Source organism: Schistocerca piceifrons, chromosome 4 (genome assembly GCF_021461385.2).
Source record: "Schistocerca piceifrons isolate TAMUIC-IGC-003096 chromosome 4, iqSchPice1.1, whole genome shotgun sequence".
NCBI classification, from domain to species: Eukaryota; Metazoa; Arthropoda; class Insecta; order Orthoptera; family Acrididae; genus Schistocerca; species Schistocerca piceifrons.
The window spans coordinates 150753630-150780688 of record NC_060141.1 but is presented as its reverse complement, the minus strand read 5'-3'; the positions used below and the strand labels follow the sequence as shown (position 1 = coordinate 150780688).

General features: G+C 38.3%; 1 protein-coding gene across 3 annotated transcripts in view; it reads right to left on the bottom strand.

The window, feature by feature from the left end:
- The window catches only part of LOC124796273 (papilin), a 259683-nt gene that overhangs the window by 192613 nt on the left and 40011 nt on the right, over window positions 1–27059 (bottom strand). For all 3 annotated transcript variants that reach the window (XM_047260389.1, XM_047260387.1, XM_047260386.1), the window contains exons 7-12: window positions 26648–26988; window positions 11724–11903; window positions 6155–6328; window positions 5817–5999; window positions 5574–5715; window positions 3346–3449 (exon numbers count right to left, since the gene is read on the bottom strand). In XM_047260389.1, coding sequence (XP_047116345.1) covers window positions 3346–3449; window positions 5574–5715; window positions 5817–5999; window positions 6155–6328; window positions 11724–11903; window positions 26648–26988 — 1124 coding nt within the window. The remainder of the gene's footprint in view (window positions 1–3345; window positions 3450–5573; window positions 5716–5816; window positions 6000–6154; window positions 6329–11723; window positions 11904–26647; window positions 26989–27059) is intronic.

Genomic DNA, 27059 nt, shown 5'->3' with positions numbered 1-27059 from the left:
TTTACAGTCAGGATTATTAAAGGGGTAGGAACCTTGGGATATGGATTAATGGTTTGGGAATATCCTGTGGTTTGACTAGGATGTTATGGAGATTAGGAGAGTAATGGAGGGCATCAGTGAGCGGTGAGAGGAGGATGTTGGGGAAGGAGGATTCATTTCAGGGTTTGACTTTAAAAAAATCATAGGCTTTGCAATGGTAATGTATTGAGGCATTCAAGGCTTGGGTGGGACCAGATAGGAGGGGTGTACCCAGGCATCCTCAAGTCCAACTAGTGATTCTCAAACCATTCTGACCTAATTTGTGAACAGTAACTGCTGTATTGTCTTGCTGGAGGTACATGTGGCCTGCAGGGTGCTGTTTGTGAGGAAACAGACACAGATGATCAACCGAACAAAACCAGAGGACAGCACTTCAAATCCCTAAGCAGTAATCCTGGTGAATGCCATGATGACTCCTTTGAAAAAGACGAAGGTAATTCAAACTTATGTTCTATCTCTAAAACTAAAACTAAAATTCTTATGAACAGCCCTTGGAACGACCAACAGTAATGACTACTGCCGGGTCATTCTCAGCCAACAGGTGTCACTGGATGCAGATATGGAAGGGCATGTGGTCAGTACACTGCTCTCTCATCCAATGTTAGTTTTCATGACCAGAGCCACTATTTCTCAATCAAGTAGCTCCTCAAATGGCCCCACAAGGGCTGAGTGTAATCTGCTTGCGAACAGTGCTTGTTAGAGCCGGACGGTCATACTTTCCAAGTGCAAGCCAAACCCAACAGCACTTAACTTTACTGATCTGATGGGAATCGGTGTTACCACTGCAGCGAGGCCATTGGGCTATTCCATCTCTAATGACCTCACTTTCACCTTCCTCCCTTCACTTAGTTGAACTAGAGATTCCGTTTTATTCAATATTGAGAGGCAATGGAAAATTTATAAGGAGATCCATTTCACTCTCTGTAAACATTTCCCAAACAAAAATAACTTCACCACCAGCTTGAAGAGCACACTGTTGTCAACTGGGGCACGTTGTCTCACGTTGCTTTTTTTTTTACTGTCATTGGCATATAGCAACACAAATACCACAACTCATCAGACCAAATAACATTTTTTTCCATGCTTCAAACATCCAGCTGGTAGTGTTCCTGATGCCAATGTTAATGTCTGTGAACTGTACATTTAGCAAGCAGAGGAGTGCATCTGGGGCAATAGTTCTTGCACCATGCAATGATTGGGTGATACGGTAGTTCATCATTCATTACCCAGTATATATTTAGTGAATGTGTTTCACTGTAATTCATCTATTCAATGTCATAATTCACAATGTTCAATATCAATAACTGTCAACATGTTCTTGCTCATGATCATGACAGCTGACTTGATGGCAGTGGTTTTCTCCAAACTGAAGCATTCATAGTACACCTTTGATTCAGTGGTACATGAAAAACCCAGTCCCTATATGGACCTAGTAATGAGGGTGTTCCATATACCAGGAACGCACAAGCTAGCTGTGATCAACTGCACTGCTATTGCATGCCTTGTCCATCCTACTCTTGTCTGTCAAGTCAATTGCCAATACAAGGTTTGACATCATCCCAGTCATCCCGATCACCAAACTTTTGCACTTAACAAAGGTTGCAGAACTGATCTCTCATTCAATAGCCCACAAGGGTATATGTACAGCAACACTCCTATTGCTTCACATATACCCAATGCTACTTTTGCTAATAATGCCTTCTCACTGAAAACAAATTACTGCATTCTTACTGCCAGGAAGTCTTCAAACCAGTCATTAAATTGGCCCAATGTTTTATGAAGACATAATTTGTTTCTTATGGGATGGCATGTAACAGATTTCATGTACAGGGCAAGCAAGTTCACACGTGTCTGTGGAACCCATGTTCATTATTAAAGTGGAGATGTTCAAGCTTAAGAAAAGTAATCAAACACAAGAACAAAGCATTTCCTAGGAGTCTACATCAGATCTTACTAACTACACATTTTTAGAGTATCTGTGATATTGTTACTTTAAGATACTTCCCCAACTGGCCGCAGGCATTATGAAATTACAAAACCCTGCCTCACTGCTAGCAATGGATATACCATTACTGAAGGGTCTCCAGTGGTAGTGCCCATATCATCCACCAACAGATAACTTCCATTGATTGGTATCGATTCTAGAAAATGTCTACAACGAAGAGCTGACGCTGAGTGTTGGCAAAATAAATGACATCTGAACATCGCTAGAATACAAGCTCACTTGGGATATGAAGGGTCAGAAGATTGCAAGGAACTATCCTAGGACTTGCCTGAAGTGAAACTACGAAATCCTTAAACTTGATGGTTGGACAAAGATTTGAGGTCTACTCCTTGCAATTGAAAGTGCAAGGCCTTTAACAACTGCATCAGCTAATTTAGTGTAGACAGTGAATTCATATAGCATGTAAAAGATATAAATAATGTTCCTATCACCTGTTTCTGATGACACAAAGTACAAATGTGTTGAAATTTTCACACATGAAAATGGTCTATGCTTTGTGAGCACACATAAAGGCATGTGTTGAAATGGACTAATCCAGGAAGCTGACAATCGTACATCATCAACAACTGTGATACTGAATCTGAATGAACTCTTCAAACAACAGTTCAGGATAAAGTGAGGGCACTTGGCTTCCTATGTCCAAGCATCTGCTCAAAAGGCAACCATCATAATAAAATATACAATCTCTCCCGTGCCTCATCCACAGGATGTAGGACATGATATGGCTGGAGCATTTAACAATGAGATGATATTTGGATGATATTTAAAAAGTGATAAATTTTCATGAATACACTAATAGCTCAAATTTAAGTTATTTTAAATATACATGTGCCCTTTTCTTATAGAGAACAATTATTTTATCTACTACAATTTCAAAATAAAAATGAGGAAAGGCAACCACTCTTCACGCATAGCACATGGAAAAACTTAAAATATCACTAGCTCCTGAATGAGCTTCTATTTTTTTCCAGTTAAAGAAGCACCCCCACCCCACCTTCCCTTCAGTCCCACACAAAGGGAGGTGGGATGGGGATGGAGGGGGGGGGGGGGGAGAGAGAGAGAGAGAGAGAGAGAGAGAGAGAGAGAGAGAGAGAGAGAGAGAGAGAGAGGGAAGGAGGGAGGGAGGGAAGGAGGGTAGGAGGGAGGGAGGGAGAGAGAGAGAGAAACAAATGCACACCCCTATGAAAACACAGCCAGCCATCAATCAACTGCAGGTGAGTGGCTGTCTTTCCTCATTTTTGTTTTAAGTTTCGTTATGGTAACAATTTCAAAATATTGTTTTGTAAATATATTTAATTCACCATAGATGAAGCTTCCAAGACAGTATCTGTAGTGAAGTAAATTTCTTCCTCTTCTTCACATTCTTCCTCCAATGAGACCTCATCATCTGTAGTGATGACTTCATCTGTAAAGAGAAAGGAAATTGTTCACTGGCTCTCAAGTAAAAACAAGTTTACTATTATGAAGAACAATGACTCAAGTAACAGCTGTGCAATCAATCCACTACAAACAAATTGTTAAGAAACATTACAGATTTAATTTTAATTGGTGCTTTATGTTTTACACAATGTTTTATTTTTCATTGTTTCCATTCATTATTTTATCTCACTCACATGAGGAATTGCTAGTTGTATTAGTGGATTGCTACAAGGACCAATCAAAACATAGAAATTTTTCAAAAGAAATTTTTTATTGCAGAACAATATTCTAAGTTACATCACTTCTCCCTCAACCTCTATGCACTTGATCCATCCCTTAACAAATTTCCTTATTCTGTACTGCAAGAAGTCCTGTACCATCATGCACATCTACTCTTGCACCACATCCAAAGAAAACTTACATACAAATGCTCATTCATTATACCAAAAAGGTGAAAATCAATTGGAGCTAAACCAAGACTGTATGGTGGATGCTCCAGCACTTCAAGACTAATAAGAGTTTGAATACAGTGGATTGTTTGATAGTCATATGAGGGTGGCCATTACCCTGAGGCAAAATTCACACTTTTTGAAAGCTTCCCTCTCCCCTTTGTTTTGATTTGGGTTTCAGATCTCACAGTAGTTAACGGTAGCTGTCACTATTCACTGTTTGACCTTTATAAGTGTAAGGAATCAACAAGGGGTCTTTAATTTCTAAAAACACTATCATCTTCAATTTTCCTAGGTTTTTAACTTTTTTGCTGTAGGCAAAGATGGGTGTTTCCACACCATGCTCTCTAACTTACTCTGCGGTTCATAGTGACATATTCATGTCTCATCAATGATTATTATATGCAACTGTGAAAGATCCGTAGAGATCTGGATACATCATGAACTGATAAATAAAGATTGCAGTTTCCAGTTAAGTAAGACTTCAGTCCAGGCTAGAGCACGTTCCAAGCACAACAGGCTGTGGGAAGATCTGCTCATACCACACCAAATGAAGAACTGATACCATAAAACACAAATGCACCTCCTCCACAATAGCAACATGCCACCCTGAAGGTGACAGCAGAGAAAGGACGGCTGATTGTATCCCAGCAGTGTACTGCCACCTCCACCTTGCCAGCAGAGCCAAGTTTGAGTACCACCTGCTAAAGATTGCCAACAAGTGAGAGGGAGTATATACTACAGCACCAAGTGGATGACAGTCAGTCAACAGCACTGCCTTAAGATGGCTAGAAGCCAGCTTCCTGAAATATTGCACAATTTGGATGACCTCATCTGGCTAAATACTCGAAAACAATTCAAACTTCCTGTTTGCATTTGTCTGTCAATTGGTCTGGTACACAACAAGCACAAACTTAGCAATTTATTTATTTATTTATTGAGATTCATGGACAATTGCAAATGATGAACCATGGCTAATGTCCAATTTATGTGCAAAATCATAAATTTTGGCATGATATCATCATGAACCATTTGATCAGCTGTATCAATTCTCCTGTCAGTTTTCGAAGTAGATTGGCTACTTGAATGCTCTTCATCACAGGCAGACACATATCTGCTTTTAAAGCAATTTATGGCAGTCACAAACTTTTCACATACTATTCTGCAATAATTTTCACAGGTTTAGTCCTTCCAGAGTACAGAAAATGAATCACTATCCCGCATTTCTTCCTTGGTGCATATGGGCAACAAGACAGTCATTATAAAGTGTTCTCAAATCACTAGGAATAAAGCTATTTACTGAGCCAGCACAGCCAACATGACAAACCACAGAGTACAGTATGTCATTGTTGAGTCAGTACTTTCAACCTGTCGAGCAGAAATACAAGTGCATTTACTTACAGAGTTCCCTCTAAAAGAAGAATCACACAGGAAAACTCAAAAGGCATGATAGTTGTAATTCTTAGAGAAAATGATATTTTCTGCCATGATTCTTTTGATTGTCATGCAATGATTGTATGCTGTTAAAACTAGTAACAGAATAATGTTGACTACGTGACACAAAGTGTTCAAGGTAATTACAGACTAAACCATCATCTGTACATTATCTGATACCTGAAATTATTTATGATTAGAAAAACAACATGAGATTCTTCATTTACCTTCACTGCACTGGTGATTATTGCATGACTCTGTTTTAAATGGGAATTTATCTGCATCACATTTGTTTACATCAGCAGTCTCATTTGCTACCAAGCAGAGAACTTGTCTTACTTTAGTTCCTCCACCACATTCTTTATCACACTAAAAACAAAAAAACAAAAACTGCCATACACATTGTAAAACAAAGCATACGTTTTGCAAAAATATACTTCATTCATTTACAATAAAAGCGGAAGTTTTACCTTACTCCATGGGCCATGGTACCATTGCCCTTGACACTCTTCTTTCCCTGTGCAATTTCTAACCTCTTCATATTTTTTACTCAAGTCACAGTTTTCATTATCCACTCGCTTCACTCTATCACCATCAAAGGCGCCACAAAAAACTTTTCGTGTCTGAATGCCAGTGCCACACTCTGCTGAGCACTAGAAACAGATGAAGGTCAACAATAAAATTTATGCCTGAGCTGTTGCACATCAGATGTAACTGATACATATATAGAATGACAGGACACAGTAAAACATTTTTTTTTGGTGTTCTGAAAACAAGAAAAAAAAATGAAATCAATAGGCACACTTACGTCACTCCACTGTGAGGCAAACCACTCATGATCACAAGGTCGCGGACTTTTACAAGGTCTTTTGAGTTCTTCTAGCAGGTACGGTTGACAGAATTTTTCAGGATAACTGACCCCAGCCTCATTGACACAATGCGCTTCTCGAGTCTCGAATGTCAGTCCACATTTATTTTCACACTGTGAGCAAAATTAGAAATGAGCACAACACAAGGCACATACCACACACAAAAATATTTATTATGTCTTTACAAAAGGATGAAGTTCAATTTGTTGCATAATTTAAGGCAACACACATATCTATCCTATTTCTTTCATTGAATATACAGCATCTTTCGGGAAATTCTAGAACTCATCTCTCATAATTTCTTAAATAACAGATATTTCTCTGCTTTGATACAACTCAAAATGAAAAGATTTTGTTTGGAAAACAAGGGGAAAACTCCACTCAATGTATTCAATAGACATACAATATTTTACTTGCTGCCCAAAGTTTATAAATATAAAATAAAATGCAGAACAGCGAACCTTTGACATTTTAGTAAAAGAACTGATGATTTTTAAAAAAAATTGGTATTATCTGTATATACTATGCTACTATTTGCAGTTTGGAGAAAGACAAAGACCTGCTGACTATTTTTCATATCCTTACCTTAAAATTAGGAAACAAATGCTGCAGTATTCTCTTCATGCTAATAATTCATAAGTCTTGATAATTACACTCATTCCCAAAGTACACAAAAGCATAAAACATAAATTATATTGAAATAAGATTGCCTGAATTTTACAAAAACCAGTTTTCTGCACAACTCAGCTCCTGGTTGTAAGCAACAAACTGTTCAGTCCCAAATAATCATGCCTGACACTATAGTCTCTTCCCCTTGATGGATGACATACAAGATATTAGATCAAGTGCTATTTGTAATCAATACACTATCATAAAGCATGTAAATAATGTTGATTAATATTTTATGTTATTTCATGTAACTAACCCAACTGCACTGAAAGACGAGCTGTAGTCACAGATGTAAAAGAAGTGAAACTGTATGGTTATGTAAAAAGTGTGGTGCTGTTCCGCATTTAGAAGACTGTTTTGAGGTCTACTTATACCCTACAGTCATACTAGCTGATATGTAAAACAATCATACCAGCTAATATGTATTAAATTCCATTTCATAGCAACCAGTATGGTATTTAAATATGATGTCACTGTGTTAATGCAATTGTATTTGCTCTGTTTGAAGCAGAGTGTATGGACAACATGTCAGTGTGGTAGCAGTATCTTCCAATTTTTGGCAAGCTAAGGTTAGCTGACCAATACAGATATCTTTTTGACAACCAGTGATCGCAAAAGCCCTTCATCATGCTGCATCTGCAGCATGAACTATTAATCATGATAGATATCTATGTGCTTTGTAAAAACTACCATAGTAAAAATGAAAGTACTGAAAAAGAGTTGCTATTTGCAAAGGATAGCATAAAGTCTTTTACATAATTACAGATATTTTATGTAGGTAATATTGAATTTAAAACAAGTGTGAAGTGTGTTCTGATTTTTCTAATGGAGAAATAATAAGTAGTACAAGACAAAATTGTATGAAAATATATAAAAGACATTATCCTGTAAATTTTAACATCACAGGTGTATCTACAACTTCACTGAATAACATGCAAAATGGAAATTTTATCAGGTTATGATGATGCTTTTCAGATAATTCTAAGTGAAATGATTTAAGGACCAATATTTTACATGAAAATAGTTCTGCTAAAGTAATACAGTTTTGAAAAAGAAGGAAATAGTAAATCAATTATTAAAACTGGACATTATGTGAAACTAAACTCAAAGAGCAAACACACTGTTGAAGACAGTTGCACTAAATAAAGAAATTTAACATTGTTACGTATGTCAAATCTCATGTATGCACAATCAGTTTCAAATTAATGCAATCCTGCAAATACAAAGCTAGATTTTTTTGACAATATTGTAAGAATCTCATATAAAATATTCTCTCTGAAAAAAGAGATTACATTAATAACAATGGTGCCCCAGCTGAAAGATATAGAAGTTTGTTGTACCTGCTATCATGTAACATGACCAAACAATCAATTCTGTAATGGCAGTAACTTGGAAATGTGAAAACATAACAAAGCAATAAATTGTAACACTAGTAGGTGTGTCTCAACCTGGATCTTCATTTTTCATGAAGGCTGATATATATATACAAAAAGACAGCTGCAGCACATGAGATTTGAATAAAATTTCATTCATGTGTTGCACTACATGACACCAAGAAAATTCGAGATAGGGTGTTCCAGTTACCATCCCAAAGGCACTTGGCTGACAACAATGTTGACCTGTGAAATGTTACATCAACTTGTGGCATCGCTCATAACAACTTGTCAATGCAGCATTGCGCCAATCGGCAGTGCGTACCTTCTCTGCCAGACTGTCAAACAAGTGGTTACCAGTGTGTTATTTATATGCACTAAGCAAGCCACCAGACACGGTCAAGCTGGTGACCACAAAGATATGGCCACTGTGCTGTTGAAACCCTAGCATCAACCAGCCAGTGTGGCCAAGTGGTTCTAGGCACTTCAGTCTGGAACTGTGCGACCACTACGGTCGCAGGTTCGAATCCTGCCTCAGGCATGGATGCATGTGATGTCCTTGGGTTAGTTAGATTTAAGTAGTTCTTAAGTTCTAGGGGACTGATGACCTCAGATGTTAAGTCCCATAGTGCTCAGAACCATTTGAACCTAGCATCCACTGGACAACTGTCATCATCGTCAGCCTGCCACCCGTATACCAAAGACTGGTGTTCGAGATGCCATGCTGCTGCACCTCCACACTGCTGCCCAGCACTGTCGACGACACAGCTAGCACCAGCAAAGCCACTGGGGCCTTCACCACCAGCTGCTGTTTAAGCACCTGACGCATCAACACCACAAAGCAGCCATGCTGTCTGCCAGCAGGACGTGTGGCTTTTAGGTATGTCCGTCACAGCTACAGTGACATAAAGACAAGTAACTCAACAATAGGCTGTGACTACCTTATGAAGACACACACCTATATCTGCTCTTGCAGGTGGAACAGTAAAGAGTTTTCTTGAATGCCATCAGTCTTCCGGTCTTCCTGCAGCCAACTTCACTTCTGATGGATTTCTGTAGCCTCCACCATCTCATCAAAACGTCCATGCACGACAGCTGAATGCCATCCTGACAAACCAGAACTGCTTCTCTACCACCCACCCTAGAGGTCAACACACTTCAAGTCTCCGCAGTGGTGTCAGTAGCAGCATGTGTGTTCTGTCACCACGCGTGGGTTCCTTGTATCTTTTATTCCTGGGTTTGTGTCCGTCCTCTTCCTATATGCTCTCAGTGTAAACTACTAGGTCCTGTAGATCTATATACCAAGTTGCATGATGTAGTGTGTAGTGCTTGCTGACAAAGAGAGCACTACAAGAGGCAATGTAGAGAAAGTGCATTGCTAATATCTGGCAAACTGTGAATAGTGGGGAAATTTAGATGAGTGTATGTAGCAGACAAGTGTAAATGTAGTTTATCAAAAGAAGTTTTGTCACGAAGCTTCTTTCTTTCTTCTTTCAGTTTCTGCAAGGCACTCCAGTCAGTGATTCTACTCTCTAGAGAGGTAGTAGAAAGTCATAATACAGCACTGACAGGATAAAAAATTGATCAGTGTCATAACAGTGTCTTATGGTTCAGATTTTTTGTCTACTAATCCTACAACACTGACTTAAAACAGAGCAGCAGGGTGCTGAGACACTACATGGATGTAAAATGGGTCACTGACTGTAACATCGTCATTATACTGCTGCAGGTCCCTTGAAGTTCAGTCAACTTATTAGTAGAGAATCTACCTGAGATAACTGTCCAAATCAGTGTAAAGAACTATAGGAAGCACAATGAAAGAACATATCATGTTTCAGGGAAATATGAGGAGATGGAACTGTTAGCTAAGTAACAGGAGTTGAAATAAGGCTGCACAGGCTGAAACTGGTGGACCACCTGTCGTTAAACAAAAATGTTAGTGCTATCACAGAGCTTACAGAACATGGTATGCTGACTGTGTCATTCTGGGATGAGAGGTTCTTCTTGCTGAATTCATGTGCTTCTACTTCAAGTAGCAGATTTCACAACATAGTGATAAGATGTACTGGGTTGATAGGATGAGGGATAACATGGGGAATAAGATGAATATGTTGATGAGTATGAATGATATGTTGATGAATCTCTTCATTTAAGGAGGGATAATTCATGGAAATGAGCAAGTATGTAATTTTATGTAATTGCAGATAGGTCAAATGAGACCAATATGGTAATCGTAGGAAACCTCCCAGAATCCCTATCTCTATGACATGGTTTAACACTGTTGCCAAATGGACAAGTGAATATCATAGAATGTAAGTGTTTTTGGACTAGATTTGCCTAGAGACGTGGTGATGTGTAGAAAATGTTGCATGAAACAGTGAGTGGACTATAAAAAGTACACCCAAGTGTGAACAATGTTGGCAACAGTAACATATATCAGCTATCTGACTGTATGTTCACAGCCCATTTGCACAGCTTTCAGAACTAGTCAGTCACTAGTACTACAGAAACTGCTGAGAGACTACTTGTTTCAAATTGTGTAGTATGAATGTCTGTTCTAGCTAGCTTTCAACAAAGCAGAAACAAACTATATTCAAGGACAGAATTTCTTCAAAGATGGGAGGCATGTTTTGGTGCAGACAAGTTAACATGATGCAACTGAAATTCAGAATTTGGCTGACGATATGGCCAACCTGCAAAATGCCCCACACATTATGTCAACATGTGGCAACACACTCGTAAGAACTCATTGACACAGCACTGAGCCAATTAGCAGTGCATGCCTTCACTGCAAGGCAGTCAAATGAACAGTCATTGGAATGTCATTTATACTCGCAGAGCAAACCATCAGGCAACTAGGAGCTGGCGGCCTTAATCAGACAGCCGTCATGCAGTTGAACATCCCAGCATCTGCTGGACAACTGGTCATCATCAGACATCAATCGACACTAGACTGTACCCACTGGTTGAGGGTATGCCCCTGTATCCATTCTAGCCTGTGCAATGAGTTTTCATGAACGCAGTCTGTCTTGCTGCAGCCACCTTCACCTCTGATGGATTTCTGTAGTCCCCACCTATCCATCAAACAATGCCCAAGTCGTGACATCCTGACAGAATGGTTTCAGTACCATCCACCATGGAGATCAATACACCCCAGGCCTCCATACATACATATAGGTTGGGTGAATATCATAGTTAAAAGATTTTCTTCAACTCTTGTTTGTAATTTGTGTAGAAATCAAAATACTTTTTCATGCACCCCGAATGGTAATCGGTTTTCCTCTGGCTTAACAATACTCAATTAACTTCAGATATGAAATACTGTGATGTGAGAAAATACTGACAGTTTAGTAATAAATAAAAAAGAGTAGAATCATAATGTAAAATCTGTCTTTAATTTTGTGAGCTGTAGTTTACATATGAAAAAACAAAAATGAATAATTTTAATAAGCAACAAATCACTTACACCTGACCATTCAGACAAGATCCAGTCAACACCCTCACATGGTCTCAGTAAACATGGCTTTTCTTCATCTGGTTTATCAGGAGAACAGGATGAATCATGCAATACTTCAATTCTTCCATCAACTCTTCTGTAACAACGTACTCTTCTCCTGTGTCTTCCTTCACCACAGAGGCGGTCACACTATGGGTAAGAAAGAGTATAGCTTTGAAAATCTCACACTTCTTAACACAAAACTTTGGCACTTACTACTGTATGTTCACTATTGTATTTCACAAGATACATTTAATCCATCTTTGTTTTTCTTGGTCAGATGATGGCTGGTACTGAAATTCATTTTAATAAAGATTAATAAATACATGTTATCAAGACAAATATGTGTATAAGTACTAATAGCTTTATTTATCATTCACAGATTGTGGAACTGTTTAATGAGGTACATTTTCTACCTTGCACAAGCTGCTGTATTATAGTGATCAGAGTATCTTTTGTGGCTATTTGCATGCGTGGAAGCAAGATTTGTCAAACAGTAGTTAGGATCTTTATGAAAAGTGATAGCGCAGATGACTTTAATTCTCCTTTGTCTTTCAATGAGAATACTGTGCTTATGTCAATCCTTGCTCTTCAGCACCTTAGGGGAGGGTAAACTGTTCCTTGCATTTATCATACTTGCCTTCCAGAAGTGATAAAATGACAAAAAGCAGGAAGAGCAAGACAAGAGAATAAGCTTAGGTCTTCGATGACAGACAGGAGAGTTGAGTCCTACTGTACACGACTGACTGATTTATCAAGTTTGGCTGAGAAATCAACCTTGCTAATAAGTCTACTATATTGCAAAATGTTTTACACAGGAGTCAATTTAATTTCACTTATTATAAATGAGATTAATTGTAATCACACATGTGGGTTATATAAAGTTGTTGTTCCATAGCACAACCATGAAAATGTTAGAAGAGATAAATGTGTTTGATGAAATTTATGTTATCCTAGCAGTTGCTCTTCTAGTGACAGGAATAGAAAAATTGAGCTATTCTGAATACTGACCACGAGTTCACTGCCGCAGATGCCAGTTTTTGGGAAATAATATCTCATGACAGATATTTGTTACACACTACATTCTGCAAAATGATGTAGGTTGTAAACTGAACTCAGTCATCTCATATCTGAATGAAAATATTGTATACATTGTCAGACTCTTACAAAATGTCTGCTTTGATGAAAGCTTTCTGCTTCTCAAAGGACACTTGGTTTTCAAAGTAATCCACTCCATCATCAAAGATAAGGTCTTAAAAAATGAAAACATTATTTCTTCAAGACTTTTAAACCAGATCGATATTGAATTTTTTTTTAGTTAACACAGATGTCATAACTGGCACAATATATGGTGGATTTTTGGGACTAGTGGGCAATACTGCAAGAATACTTTGGAACACAACATGTGCTCTATGTTGACATACAGTTCACAAGTCAACATCTCCTTCAATATTTGAATCATCAAGGAATTAATGCAGAAGGAGCAGTTTGCATATATAGAAGAAAAGATTGAGAAAACACAAATGGAGACTGCAAAGAGGAGATGTGGGATTTTGATCTAACACATCAATAATGACAGTGATGTGGTATAATATAATAGAAATGTGCATGCTGACAACATGTCTTACTTCTGTAATGACACCAAGGAGCAAATGAGACAACCAAACAAACTTAGAAAAATCTAAACTGAAATGAGTGCTGGATTACACTGGAAAAATGGGATGAACTGATACATGTAACCTGATGCTGAAAGTGCCAGAATTTGTGAGAGAAATTGTGAAATAGAATAAAAATGTCTTCAGGTGCTGTTTATAGGCTGCATACAAGCAAAAACATATCAATGGCAGTATTCTGCTTGAAACTCATTTGTGAACTTTTGCAGTAGGGCAAAGGTATGAAACAGAAGACCCTTATGACTTTGAAAAAGGCACTTTCCAAGTACCATCATATTACCTCAAAAACCGGTCCACCTGATAAGGAGGTGTGGAGTTTGCAGCAAAAGATTAGTAAAAGAAATGTATGATTGTTGTAGACAATAATGTGTGATTGTCATAGACAATATGATGGATTGTGGCATGTGTTGCTTTGAACTATATGACAAATGAAAGACTTTCTAGATAGTTCACTTCTGTTTCATTGTATGGCTCTATTGATATAAATCAAGAGAGAAACAGTCAAACTGGCAGTGTGCGCAGGCATGCTGTGCAGAGTGACAGAGTTCACAGGCAGCTTCCGTCAACATTCTCCCAACACTTCCCTACCTTCTTCTTTGCTCCGCAGCATAAGTGTGTGTGTGTGTGTGTGTGTGTGTGTGTGTGTGAGGGAGAGAGAGAGAGAGAGAGAGAGAGAGAGAGAGAGAGAGAGAGAATTTCCTGATATTTGATGACCACCTAAACGTCACCAACCATTCATCTGCAGGTGATTGGAAGCCAGTAATAATTTTTCATGTTCTGAAAGATGTAACACAGATTACAGGGACCAATAACATTTATCACATACCACGTTATGACAAATACACAAGTGGCATGTGTGAGCACCTAACTACATAAACAATAGAATACAAACATATAAAATTCCAGTTCTTGAGAAGACAGCAAAGTACTGTACTGCAAGAGAAAGATCAATAAATATGCTTCAGGCATGATCAAGTTAACAAATGAACAGATAGTGAGGCAGAATACGTGAAGTGATTTTGACAGAAAGAAGAAAACAAAAGATACATCATTTCCCAACATGTTTAGATATATGACAAACTAAGAAGAAAATAAGTTAGTAATTTCTGAGAACTTAGGAGCAGGACAGATATAAGTAGTGAAAACCAACAAGGGAAGGAGAAAAGGCAAAACCTGATCAACAGAAAGAGAAAGACATAGTTAAAAGTTGATGATGTACAACATTAGAATAAATAACGTGAGGCTAACTCAAGAGGTTACAAGATGTGATGGACATGCTGGAGAGCAAATGTCCACCTGGGGAGCTCCAGAAGGAAGCCAGTTACTAAATTACCTAGCAAAATAAGTACCAGATTATTGTTGGTGTGGAGGAGAAAATACTGTGAATTGAAGTGTTATATATGAGTACAATCTGTGAAATAGCACCAGTAAGGTTCTCTGGTGATCCAGGTATTATTTGTTGTATTTTGCTATAAATTCAGTCACAAACCACAAATGTTTATCAATCAGATTGTTAATTTTGGTCAACAATGACCATCTTCAGATCTAAAAATACGCATATATAGGCAGCGTGATATAACATGCTTCCAAATTACACAAAATACAGAATCATGCAATATTCTGCACAACTAGAGTCGCTGAGTATTTTGATGGTACACTCTCATTAATTACCTGCACAAGCTTTGTCACATGAATATGAATTTTGAGTACCATGGACATCATTACGCCACACATGTTCACACTTTAAGGAAAAGAAGTATACTGCATTCTCGCAGATGTCACTGCAGTTGATATATATTCAATAGAAGCATTCTTTTTAATAAAATGCACAAAATCTTTGCCACAGAATTTAGCAAAAATAGATTTCAAAACACTGTGCTGCGCTTGTATAGTATGTAATAAAATGTGACAAGAAAGGACGGTTTATTAAAAACAATATTAATAATACACAGAATCATTGTACAATGCAATTGATTATTCAAATAAAGTAAAACAAAAAACTGTGCCCATGTAATCCATCTGCCAAACATGATCAGACAAACTGGCTCACAAAAATGCAGAAAGTTCAACAAATGTCACTGGCCATAACCAGTGCTATTTGTCCCACATCACCTATTCATGAGCACAGTTAAAACTGTTTGTAGTGAACAAGGCTTTATTGAAAATATAATGTTAACTATGTTGCAAAAGATATACAATACCAATGTACAATGCAGTCAAATCTTTAAACAACAGGTCTGTACTTCAACAATAGAGCATGACAAAGCTTTTTGACAGACAAGCTGCACCCGCACAATCCACCCACCAAGTGTCAGTACATAAGCTGGCTTGCAATTACAAGCAACGAAACAAAAAACAATTGCCTTGGAACATAACCTATGTATTTCTCACACATACCAGCAATTCATATGAATTACAGCCATCAAAGTCAATATCTACTGGTTCCAAAGACTTGTACAGAGGTACACTGCGCCGCCAACGGCGACGATAACCATGTCGCCCAGGCATTGCAGAGGTACATTTACACAAGTGAATGTTGCAAGCCAACACCCAGTGAAACCCAAAAGTAAAGTGTCTGCACTCATCGACATCCGCAGAGCAAATGATAACACGTGCTGAAAACATACCTCTGCAATGCCTTTGCGACTCGGTTATCACTGCCATTTGTGGTGTAGTGCACCCGTGTACAAGTCTTTGCAAGCAATAGACATTGATCTTGCTGGGAAATTCAATAAACAGCACCTTATCGGTGGTCCAAATGTCTTTCGTGGTCTGAGAATGCAGTTCACATGTGATGTTAGTGTTGTCTTTGGAGGCAGTACATGGTTGACATCGGCTGTTGTGTGGGGGCACCATGCAGACTACGGTGGCCTTGAAGCTTTCCCAGACGCAAACATTTTGGCTTGGAAGACTTGGAGTATAGTGGAGAGTACAGGACTATTAGCGAAGGTTCCCTATGGTACCTTAGTTCCAGACAAGCCCTTTAATTTGTCTACAAGAAGAAAGAAGAAGCTGAATGCTGATGAATATCTTTTCATTCGGGCCAAAGCAGGCAACAACTAAATAAAAAAATAAAGATTTCTGGTGACTGTATATTGTTTTATAGACAATAAAAAATTCCTTATCTCCTTTCCTAATTCCTTATCTTTCAAAAAAAAAATATTCATTCAGTTATTTGTGCTTTTAGTGCATGGTTACACTCTAGGCATAGTGAGGCCTTGAGGGAGGTGATGTGTTTTGTCTGGTGACGAGGCACTTGGCTACCTTAAGAGAGCTGACTTAGCCTCAGGTGCAGCCTGGGTGGCACGGCACAACTAGTATTACTTGGCACCACTAGTATTACTTGGCACTGAGCGCACTAAAAATCGGAGACCGGAAGTTGACAAGCGGGCTGCAGCTGGCTTTCCCTGATACAAACATTTTGGCTTGGAAGACTTGGAGTATAGCAGAGAGTACACGACTACTAGCAAAGGCTCCCTATGGTTCCTTGGTTCCAGACAAGCTTTTTAATTTGTCTACAAGAACGAGAAAAGAGACTTTATTAAAAAATACAATACTAAGTATGCTACAAAATTAACAGTCCAATTACATAATGGAATTTGTAATAAAAATACCAGGTCTGCGGTTTGCTAGTGTAGTAGTGCCATCAATCGGGACCACACAAGACATGCTTACAGTAATTTACAACAAAATGGAAAAATAACTGCCACTGGACACACACAATGCTAATGTCCTGTGTATCGTACAATCATATGTGCTACATATGCAACCCAATAAGTGAAAATTGAGACTCTGAAAATATCTGATATGAGTGCCCAAACCATGCCCAATGGGTAAAGAAAAATTTGTGCACTCGGACTTCACAGCATCATTTCTCACATACTAGTAATACAAAAATATCTCTCACAAAATTTTGTCCTGTGCATATTTCCGGCAGTAAGTGGATGTTAGAGATGGACAGTCTGGCAATGCTGTAATCATGTGTATGGTGACTACTCTTGTCAGCACACAGGACTAGTGCTGTACAGGTTGTGCAGTAATAGCATTTTGGGTTAGCTTGCTGGAGGTTGAGGGTTCGATGATGGGTTGAGGCATATTTGTTTTTATTTGCGAGTTTCATTCTGCCATGTAATACTATAGTATGCACCTTTTCATAAGCCACATGCACCCAACATTTACATAGTACATTCCTAACGAAATGTAATGGTCCTTAATGTGGCAAGAATAATAGTTGGCACTAATCCATCGGACCATTGGGGGTGGGTACACACAAAACAGGATTGTAACCTAGTAGATGCAGTGGTGCAAAACAGTTCATGCCGCCAATGTGTAAAAGGCTTCTTTAAAAGTTGACTAATGAAAATGATTGTACTTCCATGTCTGTGTTTGTAGTATGTAAGTGCAAATGTTTTGCAGAAGAGCCACCTTAATCGCTGTATGACAGTTAAGACACCAGATACCATACCATGCACACTACATTTAGCAAATAAAAACAAATTTGCCTCGATCCAGAATCAAACCCTCCACCTCTCTCTTGCTAACCCAAAACATTATCCACTGCACCAACTGCACCTATATGCTGACAGAGTAGCAGTTACCATACATGTGATTTTAGTGTTGCCAGATTGGCAATCTTTGACTTCCATTTACCACAGGAAATACACGTAGGACAAAATTTTGCAAAAGACATTGTTGTATTGTTAGTATGTGAGGAACCGCACTGCAAAGGCCAAGTGCATGAATTTTTCTTCACCCTGTATATATCACTCTTACGTGTTACTTGTGTGTGTGTGTGTGTGTGTGTGTGTGTGTGTGTGTTATGTCTCCACATATTTAACAGTTCCAGTATACAGACTACACATATATTGAAGTTCTGACTGATCATTGGTTGGGGGCAGTTTATGCACTTATATCAGTTATTTCTCAAGCCTCAATTTAGAATCAAAGAGTTGCATCTGTGGCGCATACAACTAGGCATTATATATATTAGCACTGACTAATGAGGAGGTACTGAGCAGAACTGGGGAGAAGAGGAATTTGTGGCACAACTTGACTAGAAGAAGAGATCCATTGGTAGGACATGTTCTGAGGCATCAAGGGATCACAAATTTAGTATTGGAGGGCAGCGTGGAGGATAAAAATCGTAGAGGGAGACCAAGAGATCAATACACTAAGCAGATTCAGAATGATGTGGGGTGCAGTAGGTACATCAAGGTGAAGCTTGCACAGGATAGGGTAGCATGGAGAGCTGCATCAGACCAGTCTCTGGATTGAAGACAACAACAACAACAACAACAACAATGACTAAGTCAAGAGGCAGTTATTTTTCCATTTCATTGTACATTACTATAAGCACGTCTCGTGTGTTCCCAACTTCTGGCGTGGATTGTGTGGGACAACCTGTCCACTAAAAATCTGTGTTCTACATCACTGTAAAACTCCAGATCTGTTATTTTTGTTACCAATTCCATTGTATAACTAGACTGTTAATTTTGTAACATAATTAGTGTTATATTTTTAACGTGTTATATTTTTAACGTGTTATATTTTTAATGTGTTATATTTTTAACAAAGTCTCTTTCCTCAGTACAACTCATTGGTTCATTTGTAGCTCATATGAATACATGGTGTGTGTAATAAATACACTGAGTATGTCACAGAACAATTATTTTTCATATAATTTATAGCATGTAATTGTGAGCCACCTTATGTGCTCCAGATTGGCGCTTGGATTGTGTAGACATAGCTTGTTCAATAAAAAATCTTTGTTTTCCTCTATTGGTGAGCTACAGACCTGTTGAACTGTGTGCTGTACTGAGACTCAAATTCGGGACCTTTGCCTTTCACAGGCGCAAGTGCTCTATCGACTGAGCTACGCAAACATGACTCATGACCTATCCTCACATCTCTACTTCTGCCCGTACCTCATCTCCTACCTTCCATACTACACAGAAGCTCTCCTGCAAAACTTGGCAGGACTGTCACTTCTGGAAAAAAGGATATTAATGAGACATTGCTTAGCCACACCTGGGGGACATTTCAAGAATGAAATTTTCACTCTGCAGCAGACTGTGCACTGATATGAAATCTCCTGGCAGATTAAAACTGTGTGCTGGACAAGGTCTTGAACTTGAGACATTTGCAGGGAAGTAAAGGTGAGAGGATGAGTTTTGGGTTGTGTTTGGGTAGCTCACTCAGTAGTGCACTTGCCCATGAAAGACAAAGGTGCTGAGTTCAAGTTTCAGTCTGGAACAGTGTTTAATCTGCCAGGATGCAAGACATCAGCACACACTCCACTACAGAGTGAAAATCTCTTTGTGGAGACAATTGCCAAGCTGTGGCTAAGCTCATCTCTGCAATATCCTTTCTTCATGGAGTAGTAGTCCTGCATATTATGCAAGAGAGCCTCTGTGAAGTTTGGAAGCTAGGAGATGAGGAAAGATTGGAAGTAAAGCTGGGAGGATGGGTTGCGAATTAAGCTTGGGTAGCTCAGTCAGTAGAGCTCTTGCCTGTGAAAGGCACAGATCCTGAGTTCAAGTCTTGGTCTGGCACACAGTTTTAATCTATCAGGAAGTTTCAGTGCACACTTCACTGCGGAAAGAAAATTTCATTCTACAGACATGTTGTTTAATGATTCAACTGCATTGTATAATGATGTTGTATATCTTTTGTAACATAATTAGTATTATATTTTTAATAAAGCTTCCTTCGTTACAAATTGTGTTAACTGTAGCTCATGAATAGATGGTGTGGGACAAATAGTGCTGATTATGTCCCTTAACATTTGTTGATCTTTTTGCCAATGATTGTGAGGCAGTTTGTCTGATCATGTTTTGTGGATGGATTGTACAGAAGCAGTGTATGTGCTTGAAAGAAGGTTTTTTATTCTGCTTTGTTAATGAGCTGCAGATTTTGTTTTAAATGCACATCATTGTACAACAATGTTGTGTATTATGAGTATTATTTATAATAAAATCTTCTTCCTTGTTGAGTGCTACAGTGTGAGCTGTATACACGACAGGATGCATGAAAAGGGGAGCAACAATCAACACATGATAATGGTGGTTCTGGCACATTTATTAGGATAGAGTCAAAAGTTACAACATGTGTTCAATATAGCCTCCCAACTCAACAACATAATGTGTCCAACAGTTGCTCACAGCATATCTAGTACAATCAGAGTGACATGTCAATGTATGCTACTCTTTAGATCACAAATAGTCTTCATACAACCCCGATAGACACAGCCTTTCAAATATATCCACAACCAAAGTAACATGAATTTAGTTCAAGGGATCTAGAAGGCCACACATCTTGACATTGCCTAGAGATGATGTGATCATTACTGAAAGTTTTTTGAAGCAAATCTTTTACCCTGTAAGTGACAAGGAGTGACACACCATTTGCATGAAAACATTGGTGTAGACATGGCTGCGTTCTTGCAAAGCTGAAATCACATGTGGCACGAAGAGGTTCTTATAACATACAAATGTCACTGTACATCTAACAGGCCCACAAATTGTTACCTCCTCAAAGAAAAATGAATTGAAAATGAAGGAGCTTGTGAAACCACAACACAGTCATATAAGCCGAGTGCAGTGGTGTTCCTGCACAACATGTGGTGGAGTAGAACCCCACACACTACAGTTCGGTGCAGTCATGACAGCATGCAGAATAAAATGTGTCTCATCCATTTACAGAATACTCTCCAGCCACATGCCATATATTTCCACGCATGCCAAAAAATGAAGGCAAAGTAATGGTATTGTAGCCTATCTTGGGGCCTCTTTTAGTGCACATTCTGAATCTTACAGGGGTACCATTGTACAATGTGCCACAAAATCTTTTGAACTGTTAACAAGGGGAGAGACAATCCCCACAATATAGCTTGAGCACTGGCTGCAGAATCTGAGGCATGAGCTGCATGGTTGGCTATAGCTACAGCAACATCATCAACAACTACCATGGGAATGGGCCACCTGCTGCACCACCTAATTCACCTTTTTTTTAACATATTCTGCAGCCTATTTATTGACATAAGACTTCTACACTTCTACGCATGTGTTTCTGTCAGTGATATACCTGCAATGCTTGCTGCTGTTCTGATAAAACAACTTGACCAGCAGTGCACGGTCTTCCCTCTCAATATCCATTGCATTCCCTACTAAAAACTTCTAGCTTCTTAACCTTTTACACCAAGAGCCACTTTACAAAAAGCATACTGATGAAAAAACAAGAATCAGTTCCCATTCTGACTGCTTACAGTGGCATATTTTCATTTGGTGGCAGAAAGTATAACTATCATTCTTTTCAGTATTCTGCACGAGTGCACCGATTAATAAACATACCTATGATTTTTAGCATCCTGCAATGTACACAGCAGCATTTGGAACACCATCAGTTTAATTATAACCACCTGGTATGTAAGCAAAGTCATCTGCATTTTGAGATCTATTTGTGCTAAATTCTGGAGGAAAGATTTTGTACACTTTATTAAAAAACAATACATATATCTATTGAAGTTATGTCCTCTGATATATAGCATCAATGCCTATCATGCCAGAATGCAGGCACACCACTTGTCATAGCAAGGCAGCACACTTTGTTTCCTTAAAGTGTCAACGAGTATGGCGTAATGATGAACCTTGGTGCTCAAAATTTGTAATTTAGTGATGAAGCTTGAATGATTAATTAATATGACTGCATAGACGAAATATGCTATGACATGAACTGTGAAGTATACTGCATTTACTTGGTATGAAAATGTCACATTTGCTTCTGTATTTTGTGTAATCACTGACTGACATTAATAGCCAAATAGATAAACATTTCTGATCTATGAGTCGATTCATAATAAGATAAAATATTATACATGAGCAGTGACTGTTGTTTCTAGTCAACTTCTGTTGATGTGTCAACTGTCTCTCCAGTATTATTTCATTAACACACATGACAATTCAAATTGTTTCAATTTTCTTACATCTCTCCGTATCTTGTGATCAGGTGATTTATTGCTTTCTTATTCATTAATTTTTATATTTTTAACATACTTGCCTATTCTCTGCTCCCTCAAAAAGCTTGTCATTGTATAGAGTTGCCATTATTGGTATCTCCTCTAGTTTAGAGGGGGGAAAAAAAAACAATGTCCCCTCAACTGAGATTCTTAGTTCAAAGCATGATTTTCCAGCTTTATTCCTACTAATTATATGTATGATGCTAGGAAATACGTAAGTAAACTGCTCAAAAAGGTTCTGCACCATGTATATACTTATGAAAATGTGTGAATTTTGATTTTAAGGAGTCAGAGAATGAAAGTACAAGCCTTATGAAAAAAAAGAAAGAAAAAAAAAAGCCTTACTGTGTAATAAAAGCAGAACAAAACAAAATGGTAACTGAAAGTCAATCTCTTTGAAAGCATTCATCTTTGCACTTCTGTGAAATCAAAAGCTGCTGCTGATTACCATTCAGTAATATATTCTCAGACACTCATTAGGATGCTATCTACAATGTGGCCAGCAGGTTACTGCTCAAGCTTTTCCCACACTTTGATGGCAGTTCTTCTGAGGTCGTATAGTGCCAGGAAAGTTACTGCTCCAATGACTGCAAGTTTCAAGTGGTCTCACTCACAACTAATCGTATTCATGCCAGCATCATACTAAGGGCCGTACCATTTGATTGATTCCTGACTTCTGGGGGAAGGTGTTTATGATGTGGGCACAGTGTGCTCATGCATCATCATTTTGAAAAATGAACCCATTGCCAAAATGTTGGCTTTAGGGCTCGACAATAGATTTCAGGATTCTGTTCCACTACTGCACAGTTCTCAAATTACCATTGATAAAGTTGAGAGGTGCCAAACATCTGTGCTGATACTGAGTGACACAACTACTTTCTGAAGCTATGGGATTGTATGCCTGAGATGTACACTAACTTCTGTCTGTCTACACACACCTCTCTGAGAACATTCAGGTGTTTGGTAAATCCTGCACACACCTGTGAAGAGAACCAGAAACCAATGACCCAGGCTCCATTTTTACTATCTTATTCATGTATCACAGTACTAGTGGGTTTGTTCTGTTACTTGTAGTGGATACTCAGGGGCCAAATTCATCATGTGCAGACAGGTGAATACTGTCTGAACTGACAAAACCTCCCAGTTGCCTGCATAACAGCAGCACACAGTTTTCCTTCATTCTTCTTTGAGTACCTATGGTGCTTTAACATGTAAGTAGTGGTCATCAGCTAGTGTCTTTGACTGTGGATGACCACTACAAGACGGATATTCAAAGTTAAGCAGTTAAATATTCAAATGATATTACTAAGGACTACAAAAGTTCAAATGACAACTTCACATGCTGACATCCCTTCTTACTATAAAGTAACAATGTGTGCACAAATTAAGATTGAAATTACCAAGGCATGCTGACAGACTCAACAGTGCACACAAACTGTACTGTCCTGTTCATGACGGGGGAGGCACAACACTCTCTACTGAACTGTACAGACAATACAAACTCAGTTATACAGGGTGAGTCACTAACTATTGCCATCTAGAATAACTCTGAAAGTATGATAGTATCTGAAAAGTTTGCGGGACAAATGTTGCCTGTGCCTATGGGGGCCATAAGATGAAATTGGTATTTTGTTGCTAGGTGGTGTCGTGTCAGAGATATGAAGGTCAACTTTGTTTTCTTAAATGGGATGCTATAGATCGGTACTTATTTTCTGATAGTGGCTATCGAGACAAATCCAATGATGTGTTATCATGGATTGAGTGGTATTCCTTATCACTTCAGCACTTGTCAAAGCACATGCTCTGATAATTCTCTCTCGTTTATCGTGCAAATAATAAGTATGCACCGATTACGCTGTATCCATCTAACGTGCCACTGACATGTAAACACCATCCAACAGTTTCACAATACAACACTAGTAGGAACAGTAAGACTAGTATCATCAAATCAAGTGAATGTGAATGATGTATTCCTTCAAAGAACAAGTCGATATGCTTCTCATTTATGGAGAATGCCAACGAAATTCAGTGAGAGCTAGAGACTTATATATGCTGAAAGATATCCTCAACATACTCACCCTACACATCATACATTTAAATATATGTATGACTAATTGAGAACAACTGGATCTTTAACACATCGGAAACATATTTGGCAAAGAAAAGTTACTAACAAGGAAATGGAAATTGGTACTCTCACCACTGTGGTTCAGGATCCTTGTGTTAGTTTGTGTCAAATCACAAGGGAATCTGGCATGAGCCAGAGTATTGTTGTTCATGTTCCACATCACCATAAATATCATCCTTACCATACCCGTCTCGACCAAGAATTAACTGGTACGGATTGTATGCGTCGCATTGAATTCTGCCGATGGGATCAACTTCAGATTCAGGGGGATAACACATTTATTAATTTGATTTTATTTACTGATGAGGCTATATTCATGAAACGTGGAAATGTTAATTTGCATAAATGCATTATTGGACAACTGAAAATCCACGTTGGCTGTGGCAAGTTGCACACCAAAAACCATGGTCAGTGAATGTATGGTATGGGAATCTGGAGGACAGAATTATAGACCCCTATTTCATAGAAGGAAATCTCAATGGTAGGAAGTACACCACATTCCTGCAAGAAAACTTAGGTCTGTTATTGGAAGAAATACCTTTAGAAACAAGGAACAGAATGTGGTATCAACACGATGGGTGTTTGGCACATTTTTCACTGATGGCTAGAAATGAGTTGTAGAGACAATTCCCAAATCATTGAATTTGACGTGGAGGTGATGTGTCATGGCCGGCTCGTTCGCCAGACTCGATGCCTCTGGATTTTTTCTTGTGGGGATTCGTAAAACACATTGTTTATAAAGACATCCCAACTACACCTGAAGATATGCGAGAGAGAATTGTCAGAGCATGTGCTTCAATAAGTGCCTATGTGATAAGGAACACCACTCAATCCATGATAAGAAGTTTGCAGCACTACATTGATACCAATGGTCATCACTTCGAACACCTTCTGTGAATGGATGTTCATGCCACCTTTGTGACCTTCGTTGACCTTATTGTTACACATCATTGGATTCGTCTTGATAGCCACTATCAGAAAATAAGTAACAAACTATAGCATCCCATTTAAGAAAATAAATTTGACCTTCATATCTCTGAAGTGACCCCAACTAGCAACAAAAGACCAACATCATATTATGGCCCCCGTTACCCCATGCAACTTTTGTCCCACAAACTTACACCTCTGATCATACTTCCAGAGTTATTCTTGGTGGCAATAGTTAGTGACTCACTCTGTGTTCAGTTTTCTGTGGGTCAAATGAGTATTCTGGTTTCTGTCAAGAAAACATAAACTCTGAGAGTCATAAAGGTGGTGCAAAACTGTCTTGAGCAGTTTAATATACTAAGTTTAACCACCGTATGCCAAATTGTATACACTAACTACACCAATATTGTAATGCATGGTCAAAATATGTAGCAACTACATGTACAACAATGAAAATAAATTACTATTGTTATATTTATTGAGAAGTCCAAGAGACACGTCACATGTAGCATTCTTTATGATGACAATAAACAGCAACATTAATAGCAGGAAGCTGGTAAATAAATACAAGTGAAGCATACACAGCTAGCTACTGGACACAAATGAATAACATAAAAAAATCTGTTGTACAATCTCAAGAAACATCTTTACGTTATTATTTGGATGAGCAAACTTGGCAACAATGCATTATTTCCATCACATGAGCATGTGTTGAACAACCAATACTGAAATGTCAAACAAGAACTTTCAGAGTGTATAATTTATAACACTTTAAACCAATTAATATTAAAAATATTATTTTATTATACAAATGTACTACTCAATGCCTTATGTATTTCATTTACACTATTCCAGGTTATGGACTATTTCTGTTCACAGCTGCTTATAATTACTGTCTAATTACTTTACATCTAAATGTACATTTAGATCTCTGCCTTCTGAATACTAGTTTATATGAAATGTGTAGGATAAAAATTCATTTTGGACACAGGTTACAATAACAATCTTTTATTATTAAATGTAGCTAAGTCAACATGTATCTGAAGCAATGTTGACACAGCCCATGACAGTACTCCAATTAATATACAAACTAACAATAATATTAATTTGATTTTGATTTTTATCTTACAACTGAAATTTTTATGGTACTTACAGGTCTCCAAGGGCCAACATGCCATGTTGGGCACACAACATCTTGATTGCACGGTTGTGACGTGAGAGGTTTTAGACCCAATACTTCCAGACATTGCTCCTCATCTACTATAGATGGGAGGTTGTTGCTAACTATTCTTTCACAATAAACTGGCCTTGTCTGCACTCCCCCACCACAAGTAGCACTACAGCTGCTCCAGTCACCAACAGACCATTCAGGCAAGCAAGGATCTGTACCACAAGATTCGTTCCTTCTGGGTTCTAATGAAGGATCGCAGAGATCATTAGGAACAACTAGTCCATCTTTCCGTCTGATACATGATACATTTCGCACCTGGAAACCTGAAATTCAAATTTATGAGTTAGATTTTTGAAGATTTTATATTAAATTCATGAATTCATGTATTAAATTC